General features: G+C 32.4%; 1 protein-coding gene across 2 annotated transcripts in view; it reads right to left on the bottom strand.

Moving 5' to 3' along the window:
- LOC145268265 (scaffold protein ILK-like) overlaps positions 1-25,344 on the bottom strand; it is a 95,194-nt gene that overhangs the window by 43,250 nt on the left and 26,600 nt on the right. For both annotated transcript variants that reach the window (XM_080123626.1, XM_080123625.1), the window contains exons 2-6: positions 16,522-16,687; positions 9,897-9,992; positions 6,334-6,430; positions 3,270-3,350; positions 1,362-1,447 (exon numbers count right to left, since the gene is read on the bottom strand). In XM_080123626.1, coding sequence (XP_079979752.1) covers positions 1,362-1,447; positions 3,270-3,350; positions 6,334-6,430; positions 9,897-9,992; positions 16,522-16,687 — 526 coding nt within the window. The remainder of the gene's footprint in view (positions 1-1,361; positions 1,448-3,269; positions 3,351-6,333; positions 6,431-9,896; positions 9,993-16,521; positions 16,688-25,344) is intronic.

Genomic DNA, 25,344 nt, shown 5'->3' with positions numbered 1-25,344 from the left:
GTCATGATTTTGCCCGTAAGAGTCTTGACTCGCAAGTCATGTTTCCAGAGAGTCAAGTTGCTCCCGAATACTGTCCTGATGTCACATGAATTATAAATTCTTGGATTTTTTTTTTTTTTCTGATAAATCTTTCATGTATGGTGTACTAACTGTGGCAAATTTTCAGGTGGTGTCCTTTGGTCTAGATTTTTTTGGAGCTAAGGTCATGCTCTCTGGATAGTTGTTTCAGTGGAGGGCTTCTCTTTATCACCTCTTGATATGTATTGCCATTACTACATAATTCTTTTGCTTTGTGTTGTAGGCAATGGACAACTCCTTTTTTTTTTTTTTTTTTTACATCATTTGGATGGTGGGAGTTTAAGTTTAGATATCTTAGAATGATACAATTGCAAATTACTTAGGACTTCTACCAGATCATAGCTGATGGAATGAGAGCCTGGTATGTCCATGGATTAAATAAAAGGTTCCGTTAAAAACTCTGTACAGAATCCCAGCTTTGACAGAAAGATTTCAGTTTGACAAAATACACATGAAGAAGGTTGGAGATTACATCAGCCAAAACATTCTGAATATGATGAGAACAATAATCCAAATATGAATTATTTATCCTCATCTCAATAATTCAGAAAAATTTTATAGCGTCGTTAAACAAATCTGAGTTGCCATTGCTCAAGTGCCATTAGAACTGTGTGCCAAAGCATGCCACACAAATTAGCCAAAATGATGCCCTTTTCTCTTCTTTGCAACCTCTTTCCCCACAGAAGAGACGTTGTGCATCTGTCTCTGCTCTATTGTTATTTTCATGGCAAGTGCTCGACAATTCCAATCTATGCCTCCCACCCTTGCCAAACTTTCACAAAAACACTCAACTAGCTATAACTACTATATACAATTTCCCCCACTCTCTATCTGTGCCTAAATCTAAGTGCAGATTCCATGAATAAATATCCCCCCCCCCCCTGATTCCAATACAATTACTGATTCCGTACTAAATTAGAGATTCCAATTCTTTATAAATCTCTAAATATTTAAGTATAGATAGTGGTGTTATTTTTCCTGGTTACCATAAAAACACATGTTAAATGTATATATATTTTTGGAAATATAAAAATACACTTGGGAGGGGGGGGTATGATCTATAGGTTTTAGTTTTACTGGTAGTTTAAAATCAATAAATGTTTATTTTTTTTCTCCTAACAGAGGGAAAATTTGTTTTAAACAAAATCAATTAAAAGAATGGTTTTTGGCATGGAAAAGTAGGCACAATTTTTTTCCTCCGATTCTGATACTCCAAAAAGTTCTGATTTTTCCAATTCTAATTAATCATCTGACCACTAATGTTTTTGGATATATATACTTACCAGTCCTGAATGCGAAGAAGATAATGTTTGATTTAGGTCAAGTTGATTGATTTCAACACCCGTGTGTCTAGATAGAGTAGCATCACCTGTAAAGAAAAATATTTTCTAGGATTAGATTCAAATTAAAAAAATAAAAAATTTTAGGAAGAAAAAAGAAAAAGAAGGATTTCTTTTTTAAATATTTGAACAAAATCATTCACAAAAAAATTTTTAATTTTAAATAATAATAATCTACATTATGTTTTTGTCTGTCCATTCCACTTTTTCTTGGAAATTACTGGGCTAATTTGGCTTAAATGTGGTATGGGCCTTTGTTATGATAAGGTGCATCAAACAAAGTATTATGTTTTTTTTTTTTTTTTTTTCATAAGGTAGTCACCACTTATCAAGGCCCGGAAGCCACTCGGGTATAAGGTTATTGCCTGTACAGTACGTTAGTATTGGAGATTTGATAAAGTGTCTTACTTAAGGGGGCAGTTCATCAGGAATTTGTTTACATTGGACTTGAAGACATCCAGATTGTAGCCAGGTGGGAAACAGGCAACTGGAACAGAGTTCCACAGGTATGCACTTCTAAGAAAGAAGCTTTGTTCATGGAATCTACGTTTTGATTTTGGCACAGATAAGAAGTGGGGAAAATTTTTGACAGTGGTTTCAGCTAAACAGGTGTTTTTCGTGAAAGGTTGGCGAGGGGAGGATCAGAGATTGGAACTCAGACGAGCACCTACCATGGTAGTAAAGATAAAACAAAGACAGGCTCGCAACGTCTCTCCTGTGGGAGAGAGGTTGCAGGGAAGAGAAAAGTGCATCACCCACTAGGCCCCGAAGTCTATTTTGTACTCTGTCAAGGCAGGATAGGCTGTTTTTAGCAGCTCCTGCCCATATGTGGCAGCAGTACTTCATCCTTGGACATACTTGGCTTTTATACAGATAGAAAATTGCATCAGGGGTGAGATATCTTCTGGAGCGGTAGAAGGAGCCTACCATTTTCCAGCGACCTTGGCAACTGACTTGATGTACGTGTTCCATTTCAGGTCAGGAGTAAAGGTCAAGCTCAGAAGCTTATCAAAACATGGAGCTTCCCCTAGACGAGAGCCACCCATTTCAATTGATGCCAGATGGGAATCAGAGTGTTGATGATGTAAAGATAGGAGCTTGATTTTAGATGCATTAAAAGTAACCAGCCACCTCCTCCCCCACTGTACCACGCGCTCAAGATCAGAGGAGAGAGAATCCATTTAATGCACAGTTATGGATTAATAGGGATTAATAACCACAATACCACATTTACTCTAGAAGTTTTCTCGGAAACAACTGAACCACAATCTGTCTGAAATTTTGTATTGATTTTTGTTCTGGTAAGGTGCTGCAAACTAAATATTATGGTATCCATTTGATAGACTGTTAAGGATTAGTAGGGATTAGTATTTAATGCAAAAAACTGAGCACAAATTTAACCATATTCAACCATCAATTTGGCATAAAACACTCTAAGTCAACAGGCTATAACTTTTGCCCGTTTTGAATGGGCTAAAAAGTCTAGTAATAATAATATAATAATATTGATACTACTGTTTGAATTTTATAGTGCACATTTGCTTTGTCTATGTTTCTATAAGGAAGGTATGGGTTAGGGTTAGCAAAGATAACTTCAATTAACGAGACACAAATGATTATTTGAAAGCCATTTTCTTTTATACTTTTTGAAGAGATCCAAATTGAGACTGTTTGAAATTACATCTTTTGGAAGGAAGCATCTTTCCTGGATGACAAAGAATTTGCTTTACTATATCACATATCCTTGATTGACCAATCGGATACATTATTACAGCTTTATTTAAATGCTAGTCTTATTTTTTTTGCATTTGTTTATAGTTGAGATGTGATAAAAAAAAAAAAGTCACTTACGGCTTCTTGTTTTGCAGCCTAACCAACTTCGGTCTTTGTAAGGAATTTTCTTTAAGTCTCTTGCTAGAGCAATGGCACGTTCTGAAATGAAAAGTTAAAAAATGGTTATTAAGTAAATAACTTGCATAAATAACTTTCTTTTTTTAATACAGAAACTTATAGAATGACAAATAGTCACTCATCTTTTGCACTTGCACTAATTTAGGCAGTCATCTTCTCTAAACACTCAGTGACACTCTTCCGTGGGTTGAAGTTTAATTCCTTACTACAAGAGATAATAAGTAAAAACTAACATTAAATTAATCATGTTAAGAATCTTGGGTTCTCCTGATTTATTCCTTCTGGGAACCGTTTTTTTTTTTTTTTTTTTTTTTTCTTACATAGGAGTCACTACTTATAAAGGAGGACAAGTTGACGGCACATGTGGACATCTTAACTTTTTTAAGGCTTATCAACCTTCAATGGCTTATTTTAATGCTAAATAAAATTGTTGGATAAGATCATTTTTTTTATAAATATATATATTTTTTTAATTATGAAAAAAAAACTTATTTTTAAATAGTTTCAATTTTATTGACGGACATATTGTTGGATAGGATCCTATAGATAGGATAATTATTTTAAATTTTTTATTTAAGAAGAAAAATGCTTTTAGATAGTTTAAATTAAACTTCATTGGCAGATCTTTAGTTTAATAAAGTTTAAAACGTTGTGCAAGTTAGTGTTCATATTTTTTTTATTTTTCAGCTTATCAGCCTGGTTAGAGTAATTTATTGTCAGATCCAGACATTTAAACTATTTTTTCAAATATCTATTCATAGAGTTTGCTTCTATTATTCAGCATAATCACGTTGATACACGGGTTCCCACTAGATTACCAAAGTTAAACAATGTTGAGCCTGGTCAGTACTAAAGCGGGTGACCATTTGGGAATATAAGGGGTTGTATGTGCTTTCCGCTTATTTTGGTCTTGTTTCCAGTTACCCTGGATGACAATCAAGCAGTCCCAACTCAGGATAGGTGATGGAGATTGCACGACTCTTGTTTCACAGTTACACACACACACACACTTACAGAGGGTATCCATTGTCTTTCAAGAATGAATGGCAGCTTTTTCTGCTGATAACAATTTCATGTTATTCTTGGAGCAAATACTATTTGATACATGGATGTGAACTTTAGAGGTACTACCACTCCACTCCACTAGGTAAAAGTGAACTTGGGAGCAGTGTTAACCAAGGTGTAGCTCCAACTCCCCAAAAGCTCTCAAATTCTGGCATAGTTTAATGTCATACTCCAGGAGGTGATGGTGGTTGAATGATTAATTACACAGACTGACAACCTGGGTGTTCAAAGTTTGAATCCAGTTTGTTCCACAAAAAATCACTTTCACTTAAGATGTTGGCAACCTTCATCTGGTCCATACCATAGAATTTTAACTAGAAAAGATATCAAGGAAACTGATGCCAATAATAGGATCTTCAGATTCATAAGAAATGAATGAATGAATGAATGAATGAATGTCATCCCCCAAAACATTTATTTTTTTACAGTTTATTGTAGATTTTAATCATAAATTTTTAATTAAGAAACAATCTTTATACATAAATTAGCAGGTGTTGTCTAGTATTATAAGAACTAAATAGAACATGTTAAATAGTGTTAAGCCCCCCCCCCCATGTGCCCTCCCTCCAAAGAAATTTTGTTTTTGTGAGGAATGAAAAAAAAAACCCCAAAAAACAAAAAAAAAAAACACTTAGGAGGCCTTCAGAGCACTACTGAAAGTGCCAAATAAAATTAAGGATGCCTTCAGAGCACTACTAAAACTAAGTTTCTCCCTACCCCTGTTCTTTGTAGAGAAATAACAAGAGTTAAGAAACAATAAATTAAATTCAGAGTTTGCATCTCTTAATTTAACAAATGTTGACTCATTTCCTGGTCTCTATTAAGACAAGATAACATTAAAAATAGTGTTAATCCTTGATAACATTAAATGATAATTAAATGATATTAAATAGCCATTTGACTCCTAAAGAATGAATCTTTTTTTTTCTAAATTTTAAATAGTATTTTCCCAGGATTATGCTTATTAACAAAAAATACCAAATTTGTAGGGGTTTGGTGTATATTTTTTAAGTTTTAACTAGACATACAAACACACAAAGAATTGCCCTTTATATAAGCTAGACATGCATACACAGACCCCCCCCTCCTTCATATTAGAATCTTTGAGGAATAAGTTGATATTTTCTTCCCAGATTATTTACAAATAGAAAAAAAAAAAAAAAAAAAATGAGTTCACTGGTCCAATTAATCCTCAAAGAATAAATAATTTTTTTTTCTAAATTTTAGATATTATTTATCCAGGGCAACACTGCTAAAAAATACACCAACTTTGTGGTTCTTTATTTGTTTATTTTTAACTGGTCACACAAACAAATGTACACACAGAGGAACTTGAATGCATACTAGAAACAATCCTTGAGTGTCTAAGGTTTCTCTGTACAGAGGTTTGTCAGGACAACCTGGCATGAGGATACTTTTTCCTACAGAAAAAACATGATTTAATATTAAAAATTACATAGCATTCGCATCACAATTAAGGTCACCTCATCATGGCTGTCCAACACTGCTTTTTTATGAGGAACGGTGCACCTTCTTCAAGTGAGGTTACCTCAACAGCAAAAAGCTGGATACTCCACCAGACCAGATGAATTTTTGTACTGGAATCAAGTAAGACTAAGAGACCACAAGAAAGATACACTATAACATATTGAAATGGTCAAATGGGGAGCGAAAAGTTATGTTCTCGACTTCTTTACTAACTTAATGTTTGAAATGTAAAGGAGAACGAATGGAATATTCGAATATCTACATGTATCGCATATGGAGATAAAGTGTTTGCCTCAGGAAGGGGACCCCATGATTTCTGAGAACTTTGGCTGAAGTAAAATGAAAGAGATATTTACTCTTTATATAGTAGATGATTACATGGATATCGGAGAGAAAACAATTTCCTATGTGCAACTTCCTGCCAAATGTAAACGAAGATGATCACACTTACCTTTCAGTTGTTCTCTAAGCTGCGGTCTAGCCTTGTCTAAAGGTGTTTCATCAAATTTATTGGCAATTGTCACCAATGCACCCATGTTGATAAGTTCCTAACAAGGAAAAACAGCCAAGATGAGAAAATGTCATAATCCATCTTTCTCTATTATATATATATATATATATATATATATATATATATATTTAAAGGAGATCAGAACAATAGTCTAAAGAGCTGAGTGTATTTTAATGTAACAGTGAAATTACTAGTTTAATTAAAATACAGGAAATAGAAAGTGCTCGTTGTAATTTAGATATATAATAAGCTCGATAGTTAAATGTCCTAGAGCTAATTCTATATTAAGTAATGTGATTGATAATTTAAAATTTAAAAATCAAATTATAGTTAAATTAAAAATCCGTTTCATAAGAAGGAACAATAACAAAATCAATTATCTGTACGATCGTTTCGGAAAACAATGCTTTTTATTGTGGTATACATCAAATTATGTACAATAATTACATATAGTTTTTTAATAAGCAAGGTCTCCTCGTCAGCAAATTTTGAAGGGTTTTTATTGAATTTACAAGACACCATAAATAAACCTAGCATTAAAAGTAAGGCAGATGAATCTGAAAAAAATTGAAATAAAAGGTCTGGATTTGTAAGAACAAGTAGTTAATAAAACATGTTAAAAAACACTTTGAAAAAGAGTTAAAAAAACATTTAATTTTAAAAAGGAAGCACAAAATAAGTGGAGAGTCCTTAATCCGCTGAGTTTCGAAGAAATACTTTCCTTCTCATCAGAGGGTACGGATTAGCAAAATGTGGATATATATATATATATATATATATCCCCGGTATATGGAATTAAAAATTAGTAACAAAATGCAGTACAGTATATAATACATAATACATATGTATATAACCAAATAACATTATAAATAACACTTTAAGGTGAGGCAAATACCGTAACCAAATACCGTAAACAATTTTTGAGGCAAATACTGTAACCAAGGGACGGAAAAATATTGTATTCCACATTATAACTTGAAAAATAAACGTATCTTAGAGCCACCATATCCCGGGTTTCTACTGTATATGTATATATATTAAATAAAGAATACATCTTTCTAGATATTTTACTTTTTATTTTAATATTTCATTAATACTTCTTAATATATACATCCTTCATTTCTAATCTAACTGTTCTCAAGCCAGCTTTTTATATTTTGTATAATGTTGGCCTTTCTCTTCTGATGAGAAGCATTTAGCTTCAAAATGTCATGGCTGAAAAGCTTTTTTTTTCCTCCATTTTATCCTCTTTTTTTACTTATTGATCTGATGATGTAATAAAGTTATATGTAACTTTTATTCTTCATATTTTATTTAATATATAAAATTAGATATGTGCATATGTTTATATATTTGTATGTATACAATTCAATCCTAAACTAATAAACCAATCATTATGAATTTTGGAACATAGTTGCTAAGCGTAAGGGAAAAAATGTGAACTATATTTAGTTTTTGTTTTATGCAAAAGTGTCAAAAAGTGGTAGAAGCCGTTTGTGAAAATTTAGATTTCTTTTGATTTTTTGTGAAATTTGAACACTAGGCATCAATTTATAAATATTCCCCAAATTCCAGTCTGTTTGGAGTATTTTAAATGGTTTTTAAGGAGGAAAAATTTGGGCACAACTTCCAATTTGAAAATTTGGTTATAGTCGAGGAACATACTTGAAGTTAGGAAGTATATTTCCTGACTATAACCAAATTTTCAAATTGGAAGTTGTGCCCAAAGTATTATGTCTGCTATTATTTCTTCATTGGAGCCAAATCTCTCTCCCTGAAGCATTATTTGGAGGTCTGCAAACAGAAAGTAGTCATTGGGAGCCAAATCTAGAGAATAAGATGAGTATGGAAGCATTTTGAAGTGCAATTCATGCTGTTTTGTGATCAAATATTAGTAAAACCTGTTTTTTTTTGTACAGCATGAAGTGTTCATGTTAAGCAAGGAGAATGAAGAAAAAAAATGGCTGCTGTGTTTACTTATGGGCTGGCGATCACGTGAAGTAACAAGATTGCAGTGCATCTAATATGCATATGAAAGGCAGATGGTTTCAATAAAAAGCCAGTTGATCAGAGAAGAGTATTCTTTTTGTCAGAAGTAAGTTTTGTCAGATGTGTAGCACTACGGGAACCGGTGACAAGGTAAATCGGTTCCTTCACTTTTACTGTTCTTCAGCATTTCTATTGTGAAGTGATTTATTGAAATAACAGGTTAGTAAAGAAAAATATTGAAAAATATTCAATAAACATTAAAATTATACAGTTTAAAATAATACAGTTAGTCATTTCAATTTCTTAAGACTTAAATTTCAGACATTTTTTTAAAAATCAAAATCATATAACATTATTTATTTGTTGACTATTTGTTTGTTTTTTTTTACACCTTTTTTCTTTGTTGGAAATCACCAATTTATGATTTTTATTAATTTACAATTTATCTTGTCTGCTTTCCTCACTTTCTGACTGGATAAGAGTTTCAACATATTCTGGATGTTTGTCTAAAAGTAATTTATTTTCTTCTGCCTGGGTTATTGGTTTGATGATTTAAAACTCAAAACCTACAGTGAAAATACTTCATCACTGATGATCGATCGCAGATCAACAGATGATAGATATTATACTGACCTTGGCAATTTCATCATATTCACCTTGTGGAATGAAGTAAAAACTATAGACAGAGAAAAACAGTGGAGAGCAGACATTTTGAACAAGTAGCACATGTGTTAGGTGACAATGACCCCTTTCGTAGACTTAGTATAGAATTGAATATATGGGAACTATTAATTCTAAATGATAGATTGATTCAACTTTTTTGACTTTTGCTGGCATTCACCCGAGATGGATTGAGCTCATTCCTTCCATAGAACACTATCCCAAATGGACACAGACTACGTACGATCGTCCACAGTGACAAAGATAGTTATAGGTAACTAATTCTGGGTCAGCAGCAAATGCTGTTGACCAGAGCTAGGTTCGACATCAACTTTGATGGTGGGTAACCGCATCTTAATCATTCTTAGAGCGGTTCTGGAACTATTACTTTGCGGATAAACTCACAATGTGGCCAAACCAATAGAGCACTTAGTTAAGGGAAATGATTCTTCATCACATCCAGATTTATGTATATTGGAAACAAAATAATGCCAGAGGACCTACAGAATTCAGCGGAGGCAGTATAGGTCACACCCTTTACAGATCCGCAACTTTCATCTACCAGGTTTCATGGCTGTAGAGAAGGATTGTTCAAGTGCCTGACAAATTTGGACTTTCGTGCCTATTGTGATCTCAGGATGAGACTACAGACGTGATTATAAGTGACTGAAAGCATGCCAGGCATTGTTAATTCAGATGTTGATGTCATACTACTCCTGACCCGTGGTGACAAATATTGAGCCCAGGTATTTGAAGCAATCGACCTCTAGTGTCTCGCCATTGATAAAAATAGATCAGAAATCCACAAAGTATCTAAGTGATGTATTTTTATAAACGATAGATATTATACTGACCTCTGCAATTTCATCATATCCCCAAAAACATGCATAATGGAGAGGAGTATTGCCATGTTCATTGACCGCATTGATGTTGGCTTTGTTGTGTACAAGCTGAAAAATATTTAAAAAAAGAAAGAAAAAAAAAGAAAATTAAAAAAAAAAAAAAAAAAAAAGAAAATTAAAAAAAAAAAAAAATTCTTCAGGCATGGTTCTTAAAAACCTAAATATTAAGATCATAAAATTTTATGAAGACAATACCACTAGATAAAACAAGAAGCATGTAACCCCTTCTGCCGTTCTGATTTGTGTTCATAGGATTAATCGGAATCGGAGTTGAAAAAAATTGGAATTTTTTAGGGTATTGGAATCAGAAAAATTTGTGCCTATTTTCCAATGCTAAAAACGATTCTTTTTACCGTTTTTGTTTAAAACTTAATCATGAAATGATAATTGTTTATTAATTTTTAAACTATCAGTAAACCTAAAATCTATAGGTCACACCAATAAATGTATTTTTTTTACATTTGTAAAAGTATATGTACATATTACATGTTTTTTTTTATGGTAATTTGACCCCCTCCTACACAAAAACAAAAACTCTATAATTAAAAATTTAAAGTGAATCAGAATCGGTAATTGTATCAGACCCAGGAATTCAAATCAGAATCAGTAATAATATTGGAATCGCCCCATCACTAGTTCTGATACTGCACTTCATTTTTCCTTCTTCAGTCAGCAAAAGATGAATATTATTCTAGACTAGCATTTCTCAACCACAGGCCCATGGTCTGTTAAGGGAGCCATGAATCTTCAATCAGGGATCCAATCAGAGGATATCCGAGAAATGCAATTTAAAATGCAGAAACTTGCAATGTAATAAATAAAGTGACAAGACTTCAGCTATGAAAAAAAAAATTTTTATATACAGTGGAATCTTTAGATACAAAATTAATTACATCTCCCATAATATCTTTAACATAATATTGTCATAGTCTCATATTACTGTTCCTTTGTTTATAATTAGAACAAAGCAAAAAGGCGGAGGGTTAACGTGAAACAGTTAGCAAACAGATAAAAATCTGATGACCCCCACCCCCATAACAATTTTTCAATTTTGACCCCTTAGCAGCGCTTTTTTCTGAATGAAAATGCATTTTAAAAAAATTCCCACGTGTCTGAATATCCTGTATACCAAATTTCAAGTCTGTAGATCAAAAATTCGTTTAGTATATAGGTTGAGAAGTGCCCCCACCCCCATACACACACGCACTCTCTCATTTATGTGCATTTTATGACTGGGCAATGCCGGGCAGTCTGGTAGTAATATATAACACAAATCTATATTTCTATCAAAGTGAATGAAAAAAAAAAAATGAGCATCAAATTAACTATATTCAACCATTAATTTAACATAAAGCACTAATTCTAAGTCAATAGTCTATAACATTTGCCCGTTTTTAATGGACAAAAATGTCTAGTACTACTAATAATAATAATGTGTGTGTGTGAGAGAGAGAGAGAGAGAGAGAGAGAGAGAGAGAGAGAGAGAGAGAGAGAGAGAGTAAGATTAGTGAGAGAGAATGCGATCAGAGTGCTTGATTATTAAGAAAATTAAAAAATAAGAATATATTTATTTCATATATGTTGGGATGTTCTTATGTATATACATATAGTGGCACCAAAAAGAATGTTTGCACTTGTCATTTTTTTTTTTAAAACTGCAAGTGTAAGCTAAATTGAATGTCACTGTTTAAACAACCTATACCTCATTTGATTCAACTTTTATTCCTCTATAATTTTACCTGTTCATATTTGACTTTTAATTGAAGTATCCCAGTGTTCACGTCAATTTAAAAAATTAACTTCAAATCAAGAAGACAAAAAAAAAAAAACCTCTGCAGTAACAAATGAGCTTAAGACCAGCTTAAAATATTCACTTTTTAGGTAACAAAGCATCTCTAATCGGAATTGTTGTTGTTCCAGGTTATACAACGTAACAGTCCATATGCCTCGACTTTCTCTTAGTGATTGTCAGAAGCTCTTTAATCTCCACCTTTCTGGTTTATCCAATCGAGAAATAAACTGCAGGTTGAAATGTGATGAGAAAACGGTATGAATAATAGTGCAAAAGCACCAAAACACTGGCAGTGTTCGTGATACCCCTAAATCTGGTTGTTCTAGAGTTACTTCTTCTCCGAAACAGATTTGAAACGGTTCCCCAAATCCAATAACAGTGAAATCTTGTTAAAAAGTGCTCCTTTTTACAGTTAAGAACAGATTGAAGGAATTTAATTTGCGAGGCTGTGTTCAAAATGAAAGCCAATAATTTCTGTAAAGTACAGAAAGCACTGTCTGGACTTTATCAGATGTAAAGAAGATCATAACTTTATATTGGTCGGAAGTGACTTTTAGCGATGAAAGCAAGTTCAATAGGCTAGGCAGTAAGGTTAGGAAGTAGGTCTGTTGAAGGAAGGACAAAGAATTTAATCCTCGGTGCACAGTTTCAACGCTACAAGGTGGTGGAGGTTTAATTTTGGTGTGGGGTGTTATTAGTACAAATAGTTCAGGGCAAATAGTTCACTTGCAAAGTTGAATTAATTCGATAAAGTATATTAATATGTTGACTGAGCATTTTCCTTCTTATATTGGCCGGAATTTGGATGATAATCTCATCTCCATGCAGGATAATGCTCCCATTCACACAGCTGGCAATGTCAAGAGGTTCCTTGAAGAGCATGATATTCTGCAAAATCGCCAAACCTCAATCCTATCAAAAACGTAAGGCATTACATCAAGTAATAGCTATGCAAGAAAATTTCAAATATGGAAGAACTTTGGACAAAAATTAAAGAGAAGTGGGATACCCTTTCACCAGAGTATTGCCACAGACTAATTCAAGAGAATGGTTCAAAATTTACAGGCTGTCAAATTGCAGAAGGGCTATGCTACTGAATAATAACTAGTTCATTGTGTTCGTGTTGTATTTGTGTTGCATTAATGTTCTAAATTTACATTTAAATAACAATTTTCCATTGTGTTGAGTTTCTTTTTGCTTTCTCAATTTAAAGTTAATTTTTTAAATTGACGTGAACACTAGGATACTTCAATTAAAAGTCAAATATGAAAAGGTAAAATTATAGAAGAAGAAAAGTCGAATCAAATGAAGTAGAGGTTGTTTAAACAGTTACATTAATTTAGCTTACATTTGTGGTATTTGAAAAAATGACAAGCACTGACTTTCTTTTTGGAACCACTATATATATATATATATATATATATATATATATATATATATATATATATCTCAGAAACTCAGGTTTACAAAATGAAGAATTTTGGAAACTTAAAAAGTACAGGAGAATTCTAACCAGATGAAAATAATATTAGAGGTAGATCATCGGTATATGATGAAGGATGTTAAAACTTTGCAAATTAGAATTTACAACATTAGTCAAAACTTTTTAGCCCATTGCAAACAGGCAAAAGTTATAGACCATTATCTTAGAATGAGTGCTTTATGCCAAATTGATTGTTGAATATGGTTAAATTTGTGTTTTAGTAGTAGTAGTAGTAGTAGTAGTAGTAATAATAATAATTAATAATAATAATAATAATAATAATAATAATAATAATAATAAGTGACATAGAGGAGAGAAACACAGACAGACAAGAAAATGTGGTAACATAATTTTGTTAATATAGCGATGAAAATCATCACAGAAGAATTCCAGAGTTTTGGGGTCAAGTGGAAATTAATGTTTTTCTTCTGCTGTTCTATTTTCACACACATTTTTATCATTGAAATTTTTGTTTGAATAAACCAATGACCGATTAATTGCATATAATTCTTTTTTTTTTTTCAGTCAAATAATTGGAATTGTCATGAATACGCAAATTGTCCATTTTAAACATTCTTACATATTTTGCTTTCATCTCTTCATCCATATTATGGATGAAGATTTAATGTTATAGAGAGAGAAAGAGAGAGATGGAAAATGAGAGTAAGATAGAAAATGAGAGAGAGAGAGAGATAGAAAATGAGAGAGAGAGAGATAGAAAATGAGAGAGAGAGAGAGATAGAAAATGAGAGAGAGAGAGAAAGATAGAAAATGAGAGAGAGAGAGATAGAAAATGAGAGAGAGAGATAGAAAATGAGAGAGAGAGATATAGAAAATGAGAGAGAGAGAGATAGAAAATGAGAGAGAGAGATAGAAAATGAGAGAGAGAGATATAGAAAATGAGAGAGAGAGAGATAGAAAATGAGAGAGAGAGAGATAGAAAATGAGAGTGAGAGAGAGAGAGATAGAAAATGAGAGTGAGAGATAGAAAATGAGAGTGAGTGAGAGAGAGAGAGATAGAAAATGAGATTGAGAGAGATAGAAAATGAGAGTGAGCGAGAATATCACACACACACACATCTGGAGTGTAACTGATTGAATTCAAGTAAATATCACACACACACACACACACACACACACACACACACACACACACACACACACACACACACACACACACACACACGGAGTGTAACTGATTGAATTCAAGTAAATATCACACACACACCTGGAGTGTAACTGATTGAATTCAAGTACTTGTCTTGTGTTATTTAGCATAGTTTAATCACGAGGGCAGTCAGGCTACACTCTAATCTATGGTTTCTCCCTGTAAAGCATTCACCACAAGGACTCATCTAACTACCACCTTCACAACAAACCTTTTCTTTTCTTCCTCTTTGTATTTAAAATCAAATAGAACTTCCATGAACAGAGTTTCTTTTCAAAAACTTCCCATCTGTAAAATACATTACAATAAGACCAAATCCTTGTGCACTACAACATGGCCATGTTAAAGTCCAATGTCAACAAATGCTTATCGAGCCACCTTCTTATGTAATTAAAATTTTGTCCATCGTATCCATCGTTTTCAATCCTTTCATAGTACTGTTCATCATTCAACTGAAAATTTAATTAACCCTTATCTTTCGGGTGGCCTCGTAATAAGAATGAATGGGGATATGGTAGATACTACTCTATTCTGTTGTTGCTGCTCGCTCATCTCCTTCAGATCAGTTGAAATATGCAGCTAATCTAGAGGTTGACTTGAATTCAGTAGTTGATTGGAGTAGGAAATGGTTTGTTTTGTTTAATCCTGTTAAGACAGTTCGTGTCTTTCAATTGTAGCGGTGTCCCTTTTCTTTCTGAAATTCTCATGGATGGCTCCGCTCTTGAGGAAAAGAAAAATGACTGAAACTTCTTGGTCTTTCTTTCTCATCAAATCTTTCTTTGGGGTTCATATATTAGATCTATTGCTCTTTCAGCTTCTCATAAAATTACTTCTCTCGATCGATCTAAACACGTTCTCAAATTTTAAGCTATTCTTTAGTCTCTACAAATATACTATGAGATCATGTATGGAGTATTGTTGTTTGGCCTGGTGAATCTTTGTCTTATTTAGAAGTTCTTGTTAAGATGCAGAAACTAATCTGTAATTTGATTGACCCCCACCTTCTTTTCTTCTCTGTAATCTCTCTCTCTCACAGATGTGATGTTGCTAATGTCAGTCTTTCCAGGTTTGTTTTACTATACACAGATTCAAAAAAGTTGTCAAAAAAAAAAAAACACACACACATAACAAATAAATATTATCAAAGGCAAGATAAGTTACTTTTCTACCTAATAGGATAAGTTTCAATGTTTTTATTTAATGTAAAATGTTTATTTGGTTCAAAACACGAGTAATGTTAAAGGCAGCCAGTGAACAAGAAAAGATAGCCATGCACAATGTTTTTGAAGACTTGATATTAACTTCAAAATAAGAAATAAAACAAAATGATGTTAGAAACCCACCCAATAACTGTTACGGTGACGTTTATTGGGTGTGTTTCTAACACCATTTTGTTTTATTTCTTATTCTGAAGTGAATACAAAGTCTTCAAAGACATTGTGGCTTGTTTGCCGGCAGCCTTCAACATTACTCGTTTTTCAAACCAAATAAACATGTTACATTAAATAAAAACATTAAAAACTTATCCAGTTAGGTAGAAAAGTAACTTATCTTGCCTTTGATAACATTTATTTGTTATATATTTGTTTTTTGACAACTTTTTTGAATCTATGTGTACAGTAAAACAAACCCGTCTTTTCTATAAATACTATTATTGCATGTGTTCTTCGGAACTGTCTGATCTATTCCTTGCTTCCTTTGTTCCAGCTGGTTTGATTTGTTGGTCTTGTAGTTCTTATCAGTGAGCTATTTTAGAACTCTCCTTCTGCTGACTGTTTTCCTCCTACCTATAACTTTTGTCTTTTCAAGATTAAGGTCAATAGGCATCTTCTGTCTTTTTGGTTATCATCTTTTGTTTTCATTAACTCCTTACATCAATGGCTTCATGCCTCATCTGGAGCGATTTTTATAAAAAAAAAATTAACAAATTTGATATATCAGAGGTGACACAAGATTCATTTCCTTTTTGGAAATTTCAGCCCTTGAGTATTGATACACTCTGCAATTGAAAAGGATATTTGAGAATTTAAAGTTGTTAAGGAAGTCTTGACTGTTTCCAATTAGTTCAATCACTCCCCTATACATACCATACTGACATTTAGATCATCTGACAACAGGTAGGTATAATACTTACACGTTTTGCTATTTCTTGTTGTCCATGACTGCATGCCAGGTGCAAAGCAGTATCGTCTCCCATGTTTGTAGCATTGATCCTTACCCCTCTTGCAATCAGCATGTCCACAATGTTAAGACGCCCCTCTTTCGCTGCCCAGTGAAGAAGACTAAAGCGGTGGTCATCCCTGGTCAAAATAATAATAATCATAATAAATAAATAAAATAAAAAAAATAAATTATGCTAAAATAATTTTGGAAAACATTTTTATATTTCAATTCAAGTCAAACGACATTGCCTAGATTTGGAGAAATAACATCATATAAAAGTGTCTAAAATAGATATTTCTCAAAATGTATATTTTAAGAATACGATAGCATTCTGCTTTTTTTTTTTTTTTTTTTGCTTTGCTTGGATTGTGGTAAATTTACACTGATGAAGCTTTTTAAGTTTTTTTTTTTTATATTTTGTACATTATGAAAAAATATATTTTCAGAATGGGAAGAAATAATTGTCTGATAATAAAATATTTTTGGATGAAATCTGAAATATAATTTTATATATATATATATATATATATATATATATATATATATATATATATATATATATATATACATTTTTTTTTCAGCCTCTGGTTACAGTATTTGCCCTGCCTTACAGTGTTATTTACTGTACTGTATTTTGTTACTAAATTTTAATGCCATATCCCGGGTTTCTACTGTTTATATATATATATAAATATATATAAAATTATATTTCAGATTTCATCCAAAAATATTTTATTATCAGACAATTATATATATATAATATATATATATATACATACAGTGACTCTAGAATACGTTTTTGTTTATATATATATATATATATATATATATAATGAGAATAATGGAAATAGTATTCTGACAAAATGTACTGGTGTTTTTGTTTCTTAATCTCATTCATCGAGAGGAAGTCTTGAAATAAAGACGAAACGTTGATGAACACATAACACGGTTTGTTCCTTTTTATTTCTCTTTCTTTCTCTATATGTGTGTGTATATAAATTTACTATTTCATGCGCTTATACACATTATAATATTATAAAATAATATATTACATATATATTTTCAGTATTTCAAGAACTTTGTAGTAGCACAAAAATATATATATGGCAAGTAAGCTACATAGAAATGTTTAGTGGTACTTGACTGAGAAGTGAACCCTGGTCTCCCAGCCCTAACCATTATATACCAAAATAAAGCATAATTTTTCTCACATACCTCAGTTGTGTCATAAGCGTCTTGGGAAGAAAAAAGGGCAAAAGTACAGTATAGTTAACAACCGAGAAACTGGAAATAAGCAAAATTTACAACAAACTAGCAAGGATATCCGACGTTGTCCAGGATTAAATGATGATCAACAAATGTTCCATCCTCTCATACTTTTATTGTCATCAAAATCAGTGAAATTGCTCACTTTTTAATCAACTTAATTGATTGCCTGCTCTAGTTAAGGACCCACACTACACTCACAGTGTATCGGGAGGAAGCTTCAATATGCCCCCTCCTAGTGGCTTAGTCCACAATACACTATCGTCTATATTGTACTGTAAAGAATCTAGTGTTGATTTTATAAAATTATCTTTAAATAATGGCTTCAGTTTAAAATGCAAAAGTCAAGTACCATGGTTCAGTTGTGCTCTAAACAGAAATATTCATTTTGATTGCACCCCTGTCTTATGAAAAAAAAAACAATTGTTCTTTTTATGAAATCATTACTTTAATTAAAATCAAATGTACAAAAGTTAAATATCATGGTTTAATTGTGCTAAAAAAAAACAAAAAAAAAACATTTATTCTGCGTCCAGGTCTTATAAAGGAATCTACAGTTGATTTTATTAGCATTACAAGCTTATGCTGTATTTTCGTGGACATCGGCAATATTACATACCTAATGTGCTTCAACAAGTCATATCTTTTGTATTTGTGGGTCAATTTTTAAAAGAATTATATTGATGGAAAAGAGAATAGAATAAGCATTCCAATGATGTTAATTTATTTTTCTTTTATGCATTATGCATTCAATATTTTTATGCTCCAAATTAAAAATTAAAAAAAAAAAAAAAAAAACGGTAAAAAATGATGACAGCAAAAAGGGAAACTGTTTTTTCAGTGTTTACATGTCATACGCTACGTTTGGATACATATGCGCGGGGTCAAATTTAATTGGATATGGCTGAAATTTTACAAGCTATATAAGCATAAAGTCCATCTCTACTGGACTTTGATTTATATTTTTACGGCCACAAGAAGCAAAATTACGACCGAGCAAAGTTGACGAAGAATATTTCAAAATGATGAGATAAATCGGTATATATCATCCATTTTCATATAGATAATAGTTTCAGAATTATTTTCATGTATAATATTTCTTTAAAATGTTATCTTTTATAGAAATTCAAATCCGCTTGGGGAAACGGCTCGCTATGCACTCAGCTGACTAAAGAATAATAAAAAAAACCTTTTTCTGCTTTCAAAACAAAAGCAGAAAAATCAGTTTCAATTTTTGGATTCTGAGTTTGTCAATTTAAAAAAAGAATTATTTTCAAGTTTTTCAAATTTTAATTCCAAACAATACTATTTTGTTGTTTTTAACGCTTTTAGTACATGTGTACTAAAAGCGTTAAAAACAACAAAATGTACTAAGTACATGCATTTCTGTTATTGTTTATAACTTCTTACTTGTACTTAAGGTAGAATTGTGTTTTTTAGTGGTAAAAAAAAAAGAAAAAGAAAAGAAATATATAACAAATAAAAGGTACTTGTTCACTTATGCTAAAATAATAACATTATTTAGAAACCCATTCTTAACATAGGGAAGGAAGGGTGTTTTAATAACTATTCTGTACTTTCACCTAACAATTAAATAAAATATATTGTGAAACTTAAATTTATTTTTAACTCATTGTCAAGACCATTTTTTCGAATCTGTAAGACAAACCCATTTTTTTTAACTGAGGATATCTAAATAATAATAATAATAATAATAATAATAATAAATATTAGGCGGTTCGATAAAGAATTTCATTGTGATGCCTTTTGTAAATTTTTACCTTGTTTCCACCTAAACATTTTTCTTTAAAATGACTACCTACAAAGGTTTTCAGCTATGCTGAAAACGAATATCGCATTTAAATTTTCCGCAAATAAGTATCTTTCCGGATAATAAGCAATGTAATTTCTCATGTTATTGCTGGTGGCCATCTCGGTACGTGCGTTTGAGCATAGTTTCTCGGGGTTACATTTGCGCACTTGCATGCAACAAGATGGCCACCAGCGATAACATAAGAAATGACATTGCTTAATATTCAGAAAACTACTTATTTGCAGAAAATTTAAATGCGATATTCGTTTTCAGCATACCCTAAAACCTATAAAAGTAATCATTTTAAATGTTAAGGTGGAAACAAGGTAAAAAATTACAGTTTTATTTCTTTGTTTACATAATTGAATTTTCAGTAAAACAACAGAATAGAAATTAGGAAAATTACCATCAACTGGTGAATATATAGTTGTTGTTTATCAGGATTCCTGGTATCCTAGTATTGTGGAAGCTACATCAAGGATTCATGTAGAGTATGATTTATGGTTGCATCTCAGAAAATAGGGGTATATTTTGTGCCAGATAGAGAGGATTTACAAAATTGAAAATTGGACTAGTCCCAAAATGCATAAGTTCTGGTCGACTATGGGAATTTCCATCTTTTACAGAAATCCAAAATCTATATGAAAAATTTTCTTCAATTTATTTCTGAGATTAATTCATATCTACTCAATTTTTTTTTCTTTGAGGGGAGTAGTAAATACCGGCCATGAATGCTCTTCAATGGCTACACCTCAGATTAAGCTCTCCTTTCGTGAGGAGGCAGGAAAATGCCTATTCTCAATAAAGCTATCTTTAAATACCACTATAATACTTAGTTTTGTTCATGAATAGACACCCAGTGTATGATACCATGCGCCAGTTAAAAAAAAAATTGAAATTTATAATTCATGGCTTATGGTAAAGAGATACATCAGATTTGACTGCATAATCAGAAAGAGCACACAATTTTACATAAGAGTGCCAAGTTTCATGAGAATAGCTTGAAAAATAAATAAATGGTGGCGAAATTACCGAATTTCTTAAAATGTTGAGGTGCGTAATTTAGCCCACTTTTTCAAAAGAAAAATGTCCACAGAAAAGCCTAAATTTTGGTACTTAAAATTCTCATAACTTTAGAACTACTGATGGTATTTGCAGAATTCAAACGGTTTTAAGCATCTTTTACATAGCTCTATTCATGCAGGTTGAAAAATAAATAATCTAAAAAGAAAAAATCAACTTGTAATGCTAATTTTATAGGCTGGACTTTTTTGTTTGTGCAGTGATAAAACTTCTCAAATGCACTTGTGATGTTAGGCTGTATAAATGTGTTAACTTGGATTTTTTTCGATTTTCGATACTTATTGGACACATTCCAATACAAAACCTAAGAACATTACCAGAAACACCAAGTACCTGTATGTGAAATTTAAACATCGGCTCAGCCGTTTCCGAGTTCATAGGGAACGAACTCACACACACAAAGTTCCTTTTATATAATAGATAGATAGATAGATAACTTGTAGCAAACGATAGAAAACTTAATTTTCAGTAGTTGAGTATTATGGCTTCTTATTATAATTAGAAGTCAATTTAATTATCAAAACATTGGTAACAGTCTACAGCTCCTTGATCCTATTTGGGAGCCAGGAGAATTGACTGACTTGGCGACATTTACCCAGAATTGGTTAAGTGGGTGAAGTTGGCTCAACCCATAGAATACACAGGGTTCCAGATAAACACAGATCATGCATGATAGTCCACAGCAGCAAAGATAGTCATGTGAGCTAGTCTCAGGACCAGTGGCAAAAAACGTAAACCTGTAGACCAGAGGTAGGTTCGACATCAGCTTTAATGGTGTATAACATCTTCTTTAGCTGGCCTCCTAGGCACCTTTGTCAATCTTGGAGTGATTCTGGAACTATTGCTTTTTAGATGAACTCTTACATGTTGTGGCACATAGCGTGGCCAAACCAACAAAGTCTTCTCTTTAAAAGTGCTTAATTAAGAGGGGGATAATTCTGCATTGTGTCCAGATCAGCAAACCTGCAGAAATCCTGAAATCCTGCAGCTAGGAGAATTAAAAACAAACAACTTTCCATTGTCTCTGTGTATTCCAGAAAAGACTCACCGTATAAAATTTTGGTCAATGTCAAGATTCCTTCCAACTAAAAAAAAAAAAAAAACGTTTACAATGACGACTTTTATAGATTGTCAGGAATGCTGAAAGCAAATATAACACTTAAAAGTGGCGCAGAGAAATAGTTTTCATGATATGAAGAAATTATTTTTTCAAAAAGTGTGAATCACTTTTCTGTATAAATTTAACTTAAAATGAGCACCCACTTCCTGGCCACCTAGTGATAATTTGTTTTTGTTTTAAATTATATTTTGTTTTAAAGTAGTTTCCCCAGATATTAAGCAATGTAATTCCTGATCAGCGGTGGGCATTTAAAAAATATGCATGTGCTTGCATGTACAAAAATGGCCCCCACTGATAACATAAGAAATTACATTGCTTGATATTTGGAAAACTACTTGTCTGCAGCAAATTTAAATTTTATATTCGTTTTCAGCATCCCAAAAATCTACACAATTCATCAATGTAAAGGTTTTTTTGGGGGGGAGTTGGAAAGAATCGTGATATTGACCAAATTTTTTTAAATGAATAACATAAAAACTTTACATATAAAACATTACATGTATTAAAATTTGTTTTTATTTTAAAGTCAGATCATGTGATCTCTGAGAACGAATGCTCTTTCACTTTCAGTTCCGTTTTCATACAAAGAACATGGTTTAGCAAACTTCAGTTGATACCTAGATAAGAACTAAAAGGTATTTATTTCTCTCCCGCATGAGAAATGTGACACAAGGGTTGGAAAGTGCGATTGAAAAGTCAGTGCTTCTGAAGAGAAGCACCATGACTTGCAAAAAAAAAAAAAAAAATGCCTGGGCAGCCTTGTCGGCATTCCCTGGTAGGGGCATCTAAGGCAATTAGCAATGCACTAACCCCCTTCTCAAGGAAAGAAGGCAAAGCCTGGAAGGGTGAACTTTCTTTAAAACACGTCTGCAAACGTATCGGCAAAAATGTCTGAAAAAATAAAAATAAAAAATTTGTACCAAATTCTCCCTGTAATAAAGACTAAAAATAAAGAAAAAAATCTGTATGATGTATGCACGTGTAATAAAATGAAAATATCATATTCCAAAGAGTCACATAAATTGATCAAGTAGTTTTATTTTTATAAAAGAAAATCATTTTTAAGTGGTTAATGGGAATTACAACATGAAACAATGAATTATTGATTTTATTTTTTAGATCTTTTTCAACCCCGACCCATAAAATTCAATTTTGTTACTTAAAAATAAAACTACTTAATCAATTTAAGTGATTTTTGGAATATGATATTTTCGTTTTGTCATGGGTTCGTACATCATACATATGTTTCTTTATTTTAATTTCTTCATATAGAAGAAATTCTGGATATGAACCATTATACTAAATGGATGTACAGCTCTATTTATTATTAAGCACTATTATATAAATACAGCAAGGATTCACTGAATTAACTCCTGCAAAAATAAAAAAAAACTCACCATAGTTACGAAAATTGTCTACCTTTTATACTTTTTCTTCTATCCAATGTAGACCTAAAATCCATACCGATTATTAAGTACAAGCGGGGAGGGGGCCTTGCCGGTCGTAAAAATATATTTAATGCATGCATATTTTGTATTTATTATTACAAAACCAATTCTTTATTGAATATTATATTGTACCTAATATATAGTAGTGATTTCAAAAGTTGAAAACAAAAACGACTTGGGTACCATCATCTGGAATTGAAAACAAAGCACTTAGCATTCCTGCTGCTTTCCTTACCATTTGAGCTAAACCAACAAATAAATTTGAAATTAAACAACTTCTAGCTATGATATATATATATATATATTATTGGCTCACATGGAGCTTTCACACAAGTCAACAAACGATCTGATTGGAAACCTGTGGTGTTCTCTGGAAGCTGAGTGACAACAAGTCTCCCCAGACGTTCAGCTCTCTCCACCTCCTTCGATAGCATTTGCAAATGAATTTGCATCATCGCAACAGCCTCTTACCATTGATTTCTCGCTGGCAGTGGCCATTGGTTTATGCTGGAATTTGTGACACTCAGCCTCCCCAAGGCCCCAGTTCTCTTTGCGCTTGTCCTTCTTGACCCTTCTCGGCTCTTTGGTATCACTTTTTTATTGGGGGGGGGGAGTGGTGATGACACAATGGGGGGGATGCATGATGGGGGGTGTAGAACTTGTAGATATGCAGCTTTATTATTATTATTATTATTATTATTATTTATATAATATTTTGATTGCAGAAATTCCCCTCTGGACCAAATTACCATAGGTTTGCACTGACAGATGCCATATACAATTTTTTATGTTTAAACTGTTACCCAACATCTTATGTAACTTTTGAATGCCGTTACAGACACATTTATTTGTTATAATAAAATCTTACATTATATCTGACGAGCGGCATCATCACAACTGACAACAGATTTAGAAGATGTGGTTTGTATTTTTACCCTCTACCCCACAAGTACTTCCACTACCCCAGTGAAGACCGGCTAAAAATATACACGATATAAATATATTGTCATGACAGCCTGATTAACTGCATCATACACTGATAGACATACAACTACCTTTACACTTCCTTATTAAAAAATAATGATTTCTCCCCACTTACATTCCGGGTATTTTTATTAGCTGAAAATGGAAAAAATCTGTTATTCGAGTTTACACAGTTATACTTAAAACGAACACTTCGCATCTTCACTAACATGGCCTCTACTTATACATGAATCAACATTTTCCTGAATATTAAACCAGATAAAAATATGCTAGAACTCTCATAATCATAACTTTTCGTAGTTACACTCAATTTTAGCCACACACACACACACACACACAATATCATTGCGCATTGCTTCCCCAAATATATTTTCCTATCGTCGCATTTCCGAGAGGTTAACGACGACTGTTTACCTTACCGTAACATTTACTTTTACCTTAACACAAAAAGCATTCGTAATAAAGCTTTAGAAATAAGTTGCTGAATTTACTTTATTAAATGTTTTCACTGATTGAACATAGTGTTTGTTCATTAGTTTTAGCGTTATAAAACTGAATCTTAGTAAACCTAACAAGCTTTCTTTTATAAATGTTTATTTCCAGTGTCCTAAATAATTTAATGACAAAATGAACGAATCTTAATAAACAAGACGGATTTCCTTTTCAAGGAAAAAAAAAAGTGATATCTTTGCCGATGTCTATCGACTGACCAGAAGTTCAGAACATTGAAATTAAGCGAAGTCAATCCAACTGATACAATGACTTGCAAAAATGGCGATGCAAAAATCGACCCCTCCTTTTACAAAACTGCCTAGTTTAGGGTGAAGGAATTAATGTTTTGGGCCAATTTTTCTCGTCCGAAGGGTCGAACTTTAAAACGATACCGATCTTGTGAAAATCCGTCGCCTCTATCAAACGTTTTTGTGACATATACAAACACACACACACACACACATTTTGCTCTTTATATATATATATATATATACTAGCGGGGGTGCCTGGCGTTACCTGGGTGTTTGGAGGTGTGTGTGTGTGTGTTGGGGGCGGTTTAAGCAGAACAAAATGGAAACTTAACCCTGT

Source organism: Euprymna scolopes, chromosome 43, assembly GCF_053919585.1.
Source record: "Euprymna scolopes isolate OS-2025 chromosome 43, ASM5391958v1, whole genome shotgun sequence".
Classification (NCBI taxonomy): domain Eukaryota; kingdom Metazoa; phylum Mollusca; class Cephalopoda; order Sepiida; family Sepiolidae; genus Euprymna; species Euprymna scolopes.
Note: the sequence above shows the minus strand (reverse complement) of the source record. Positions and strands in the feature narration are given on the sequence as shown.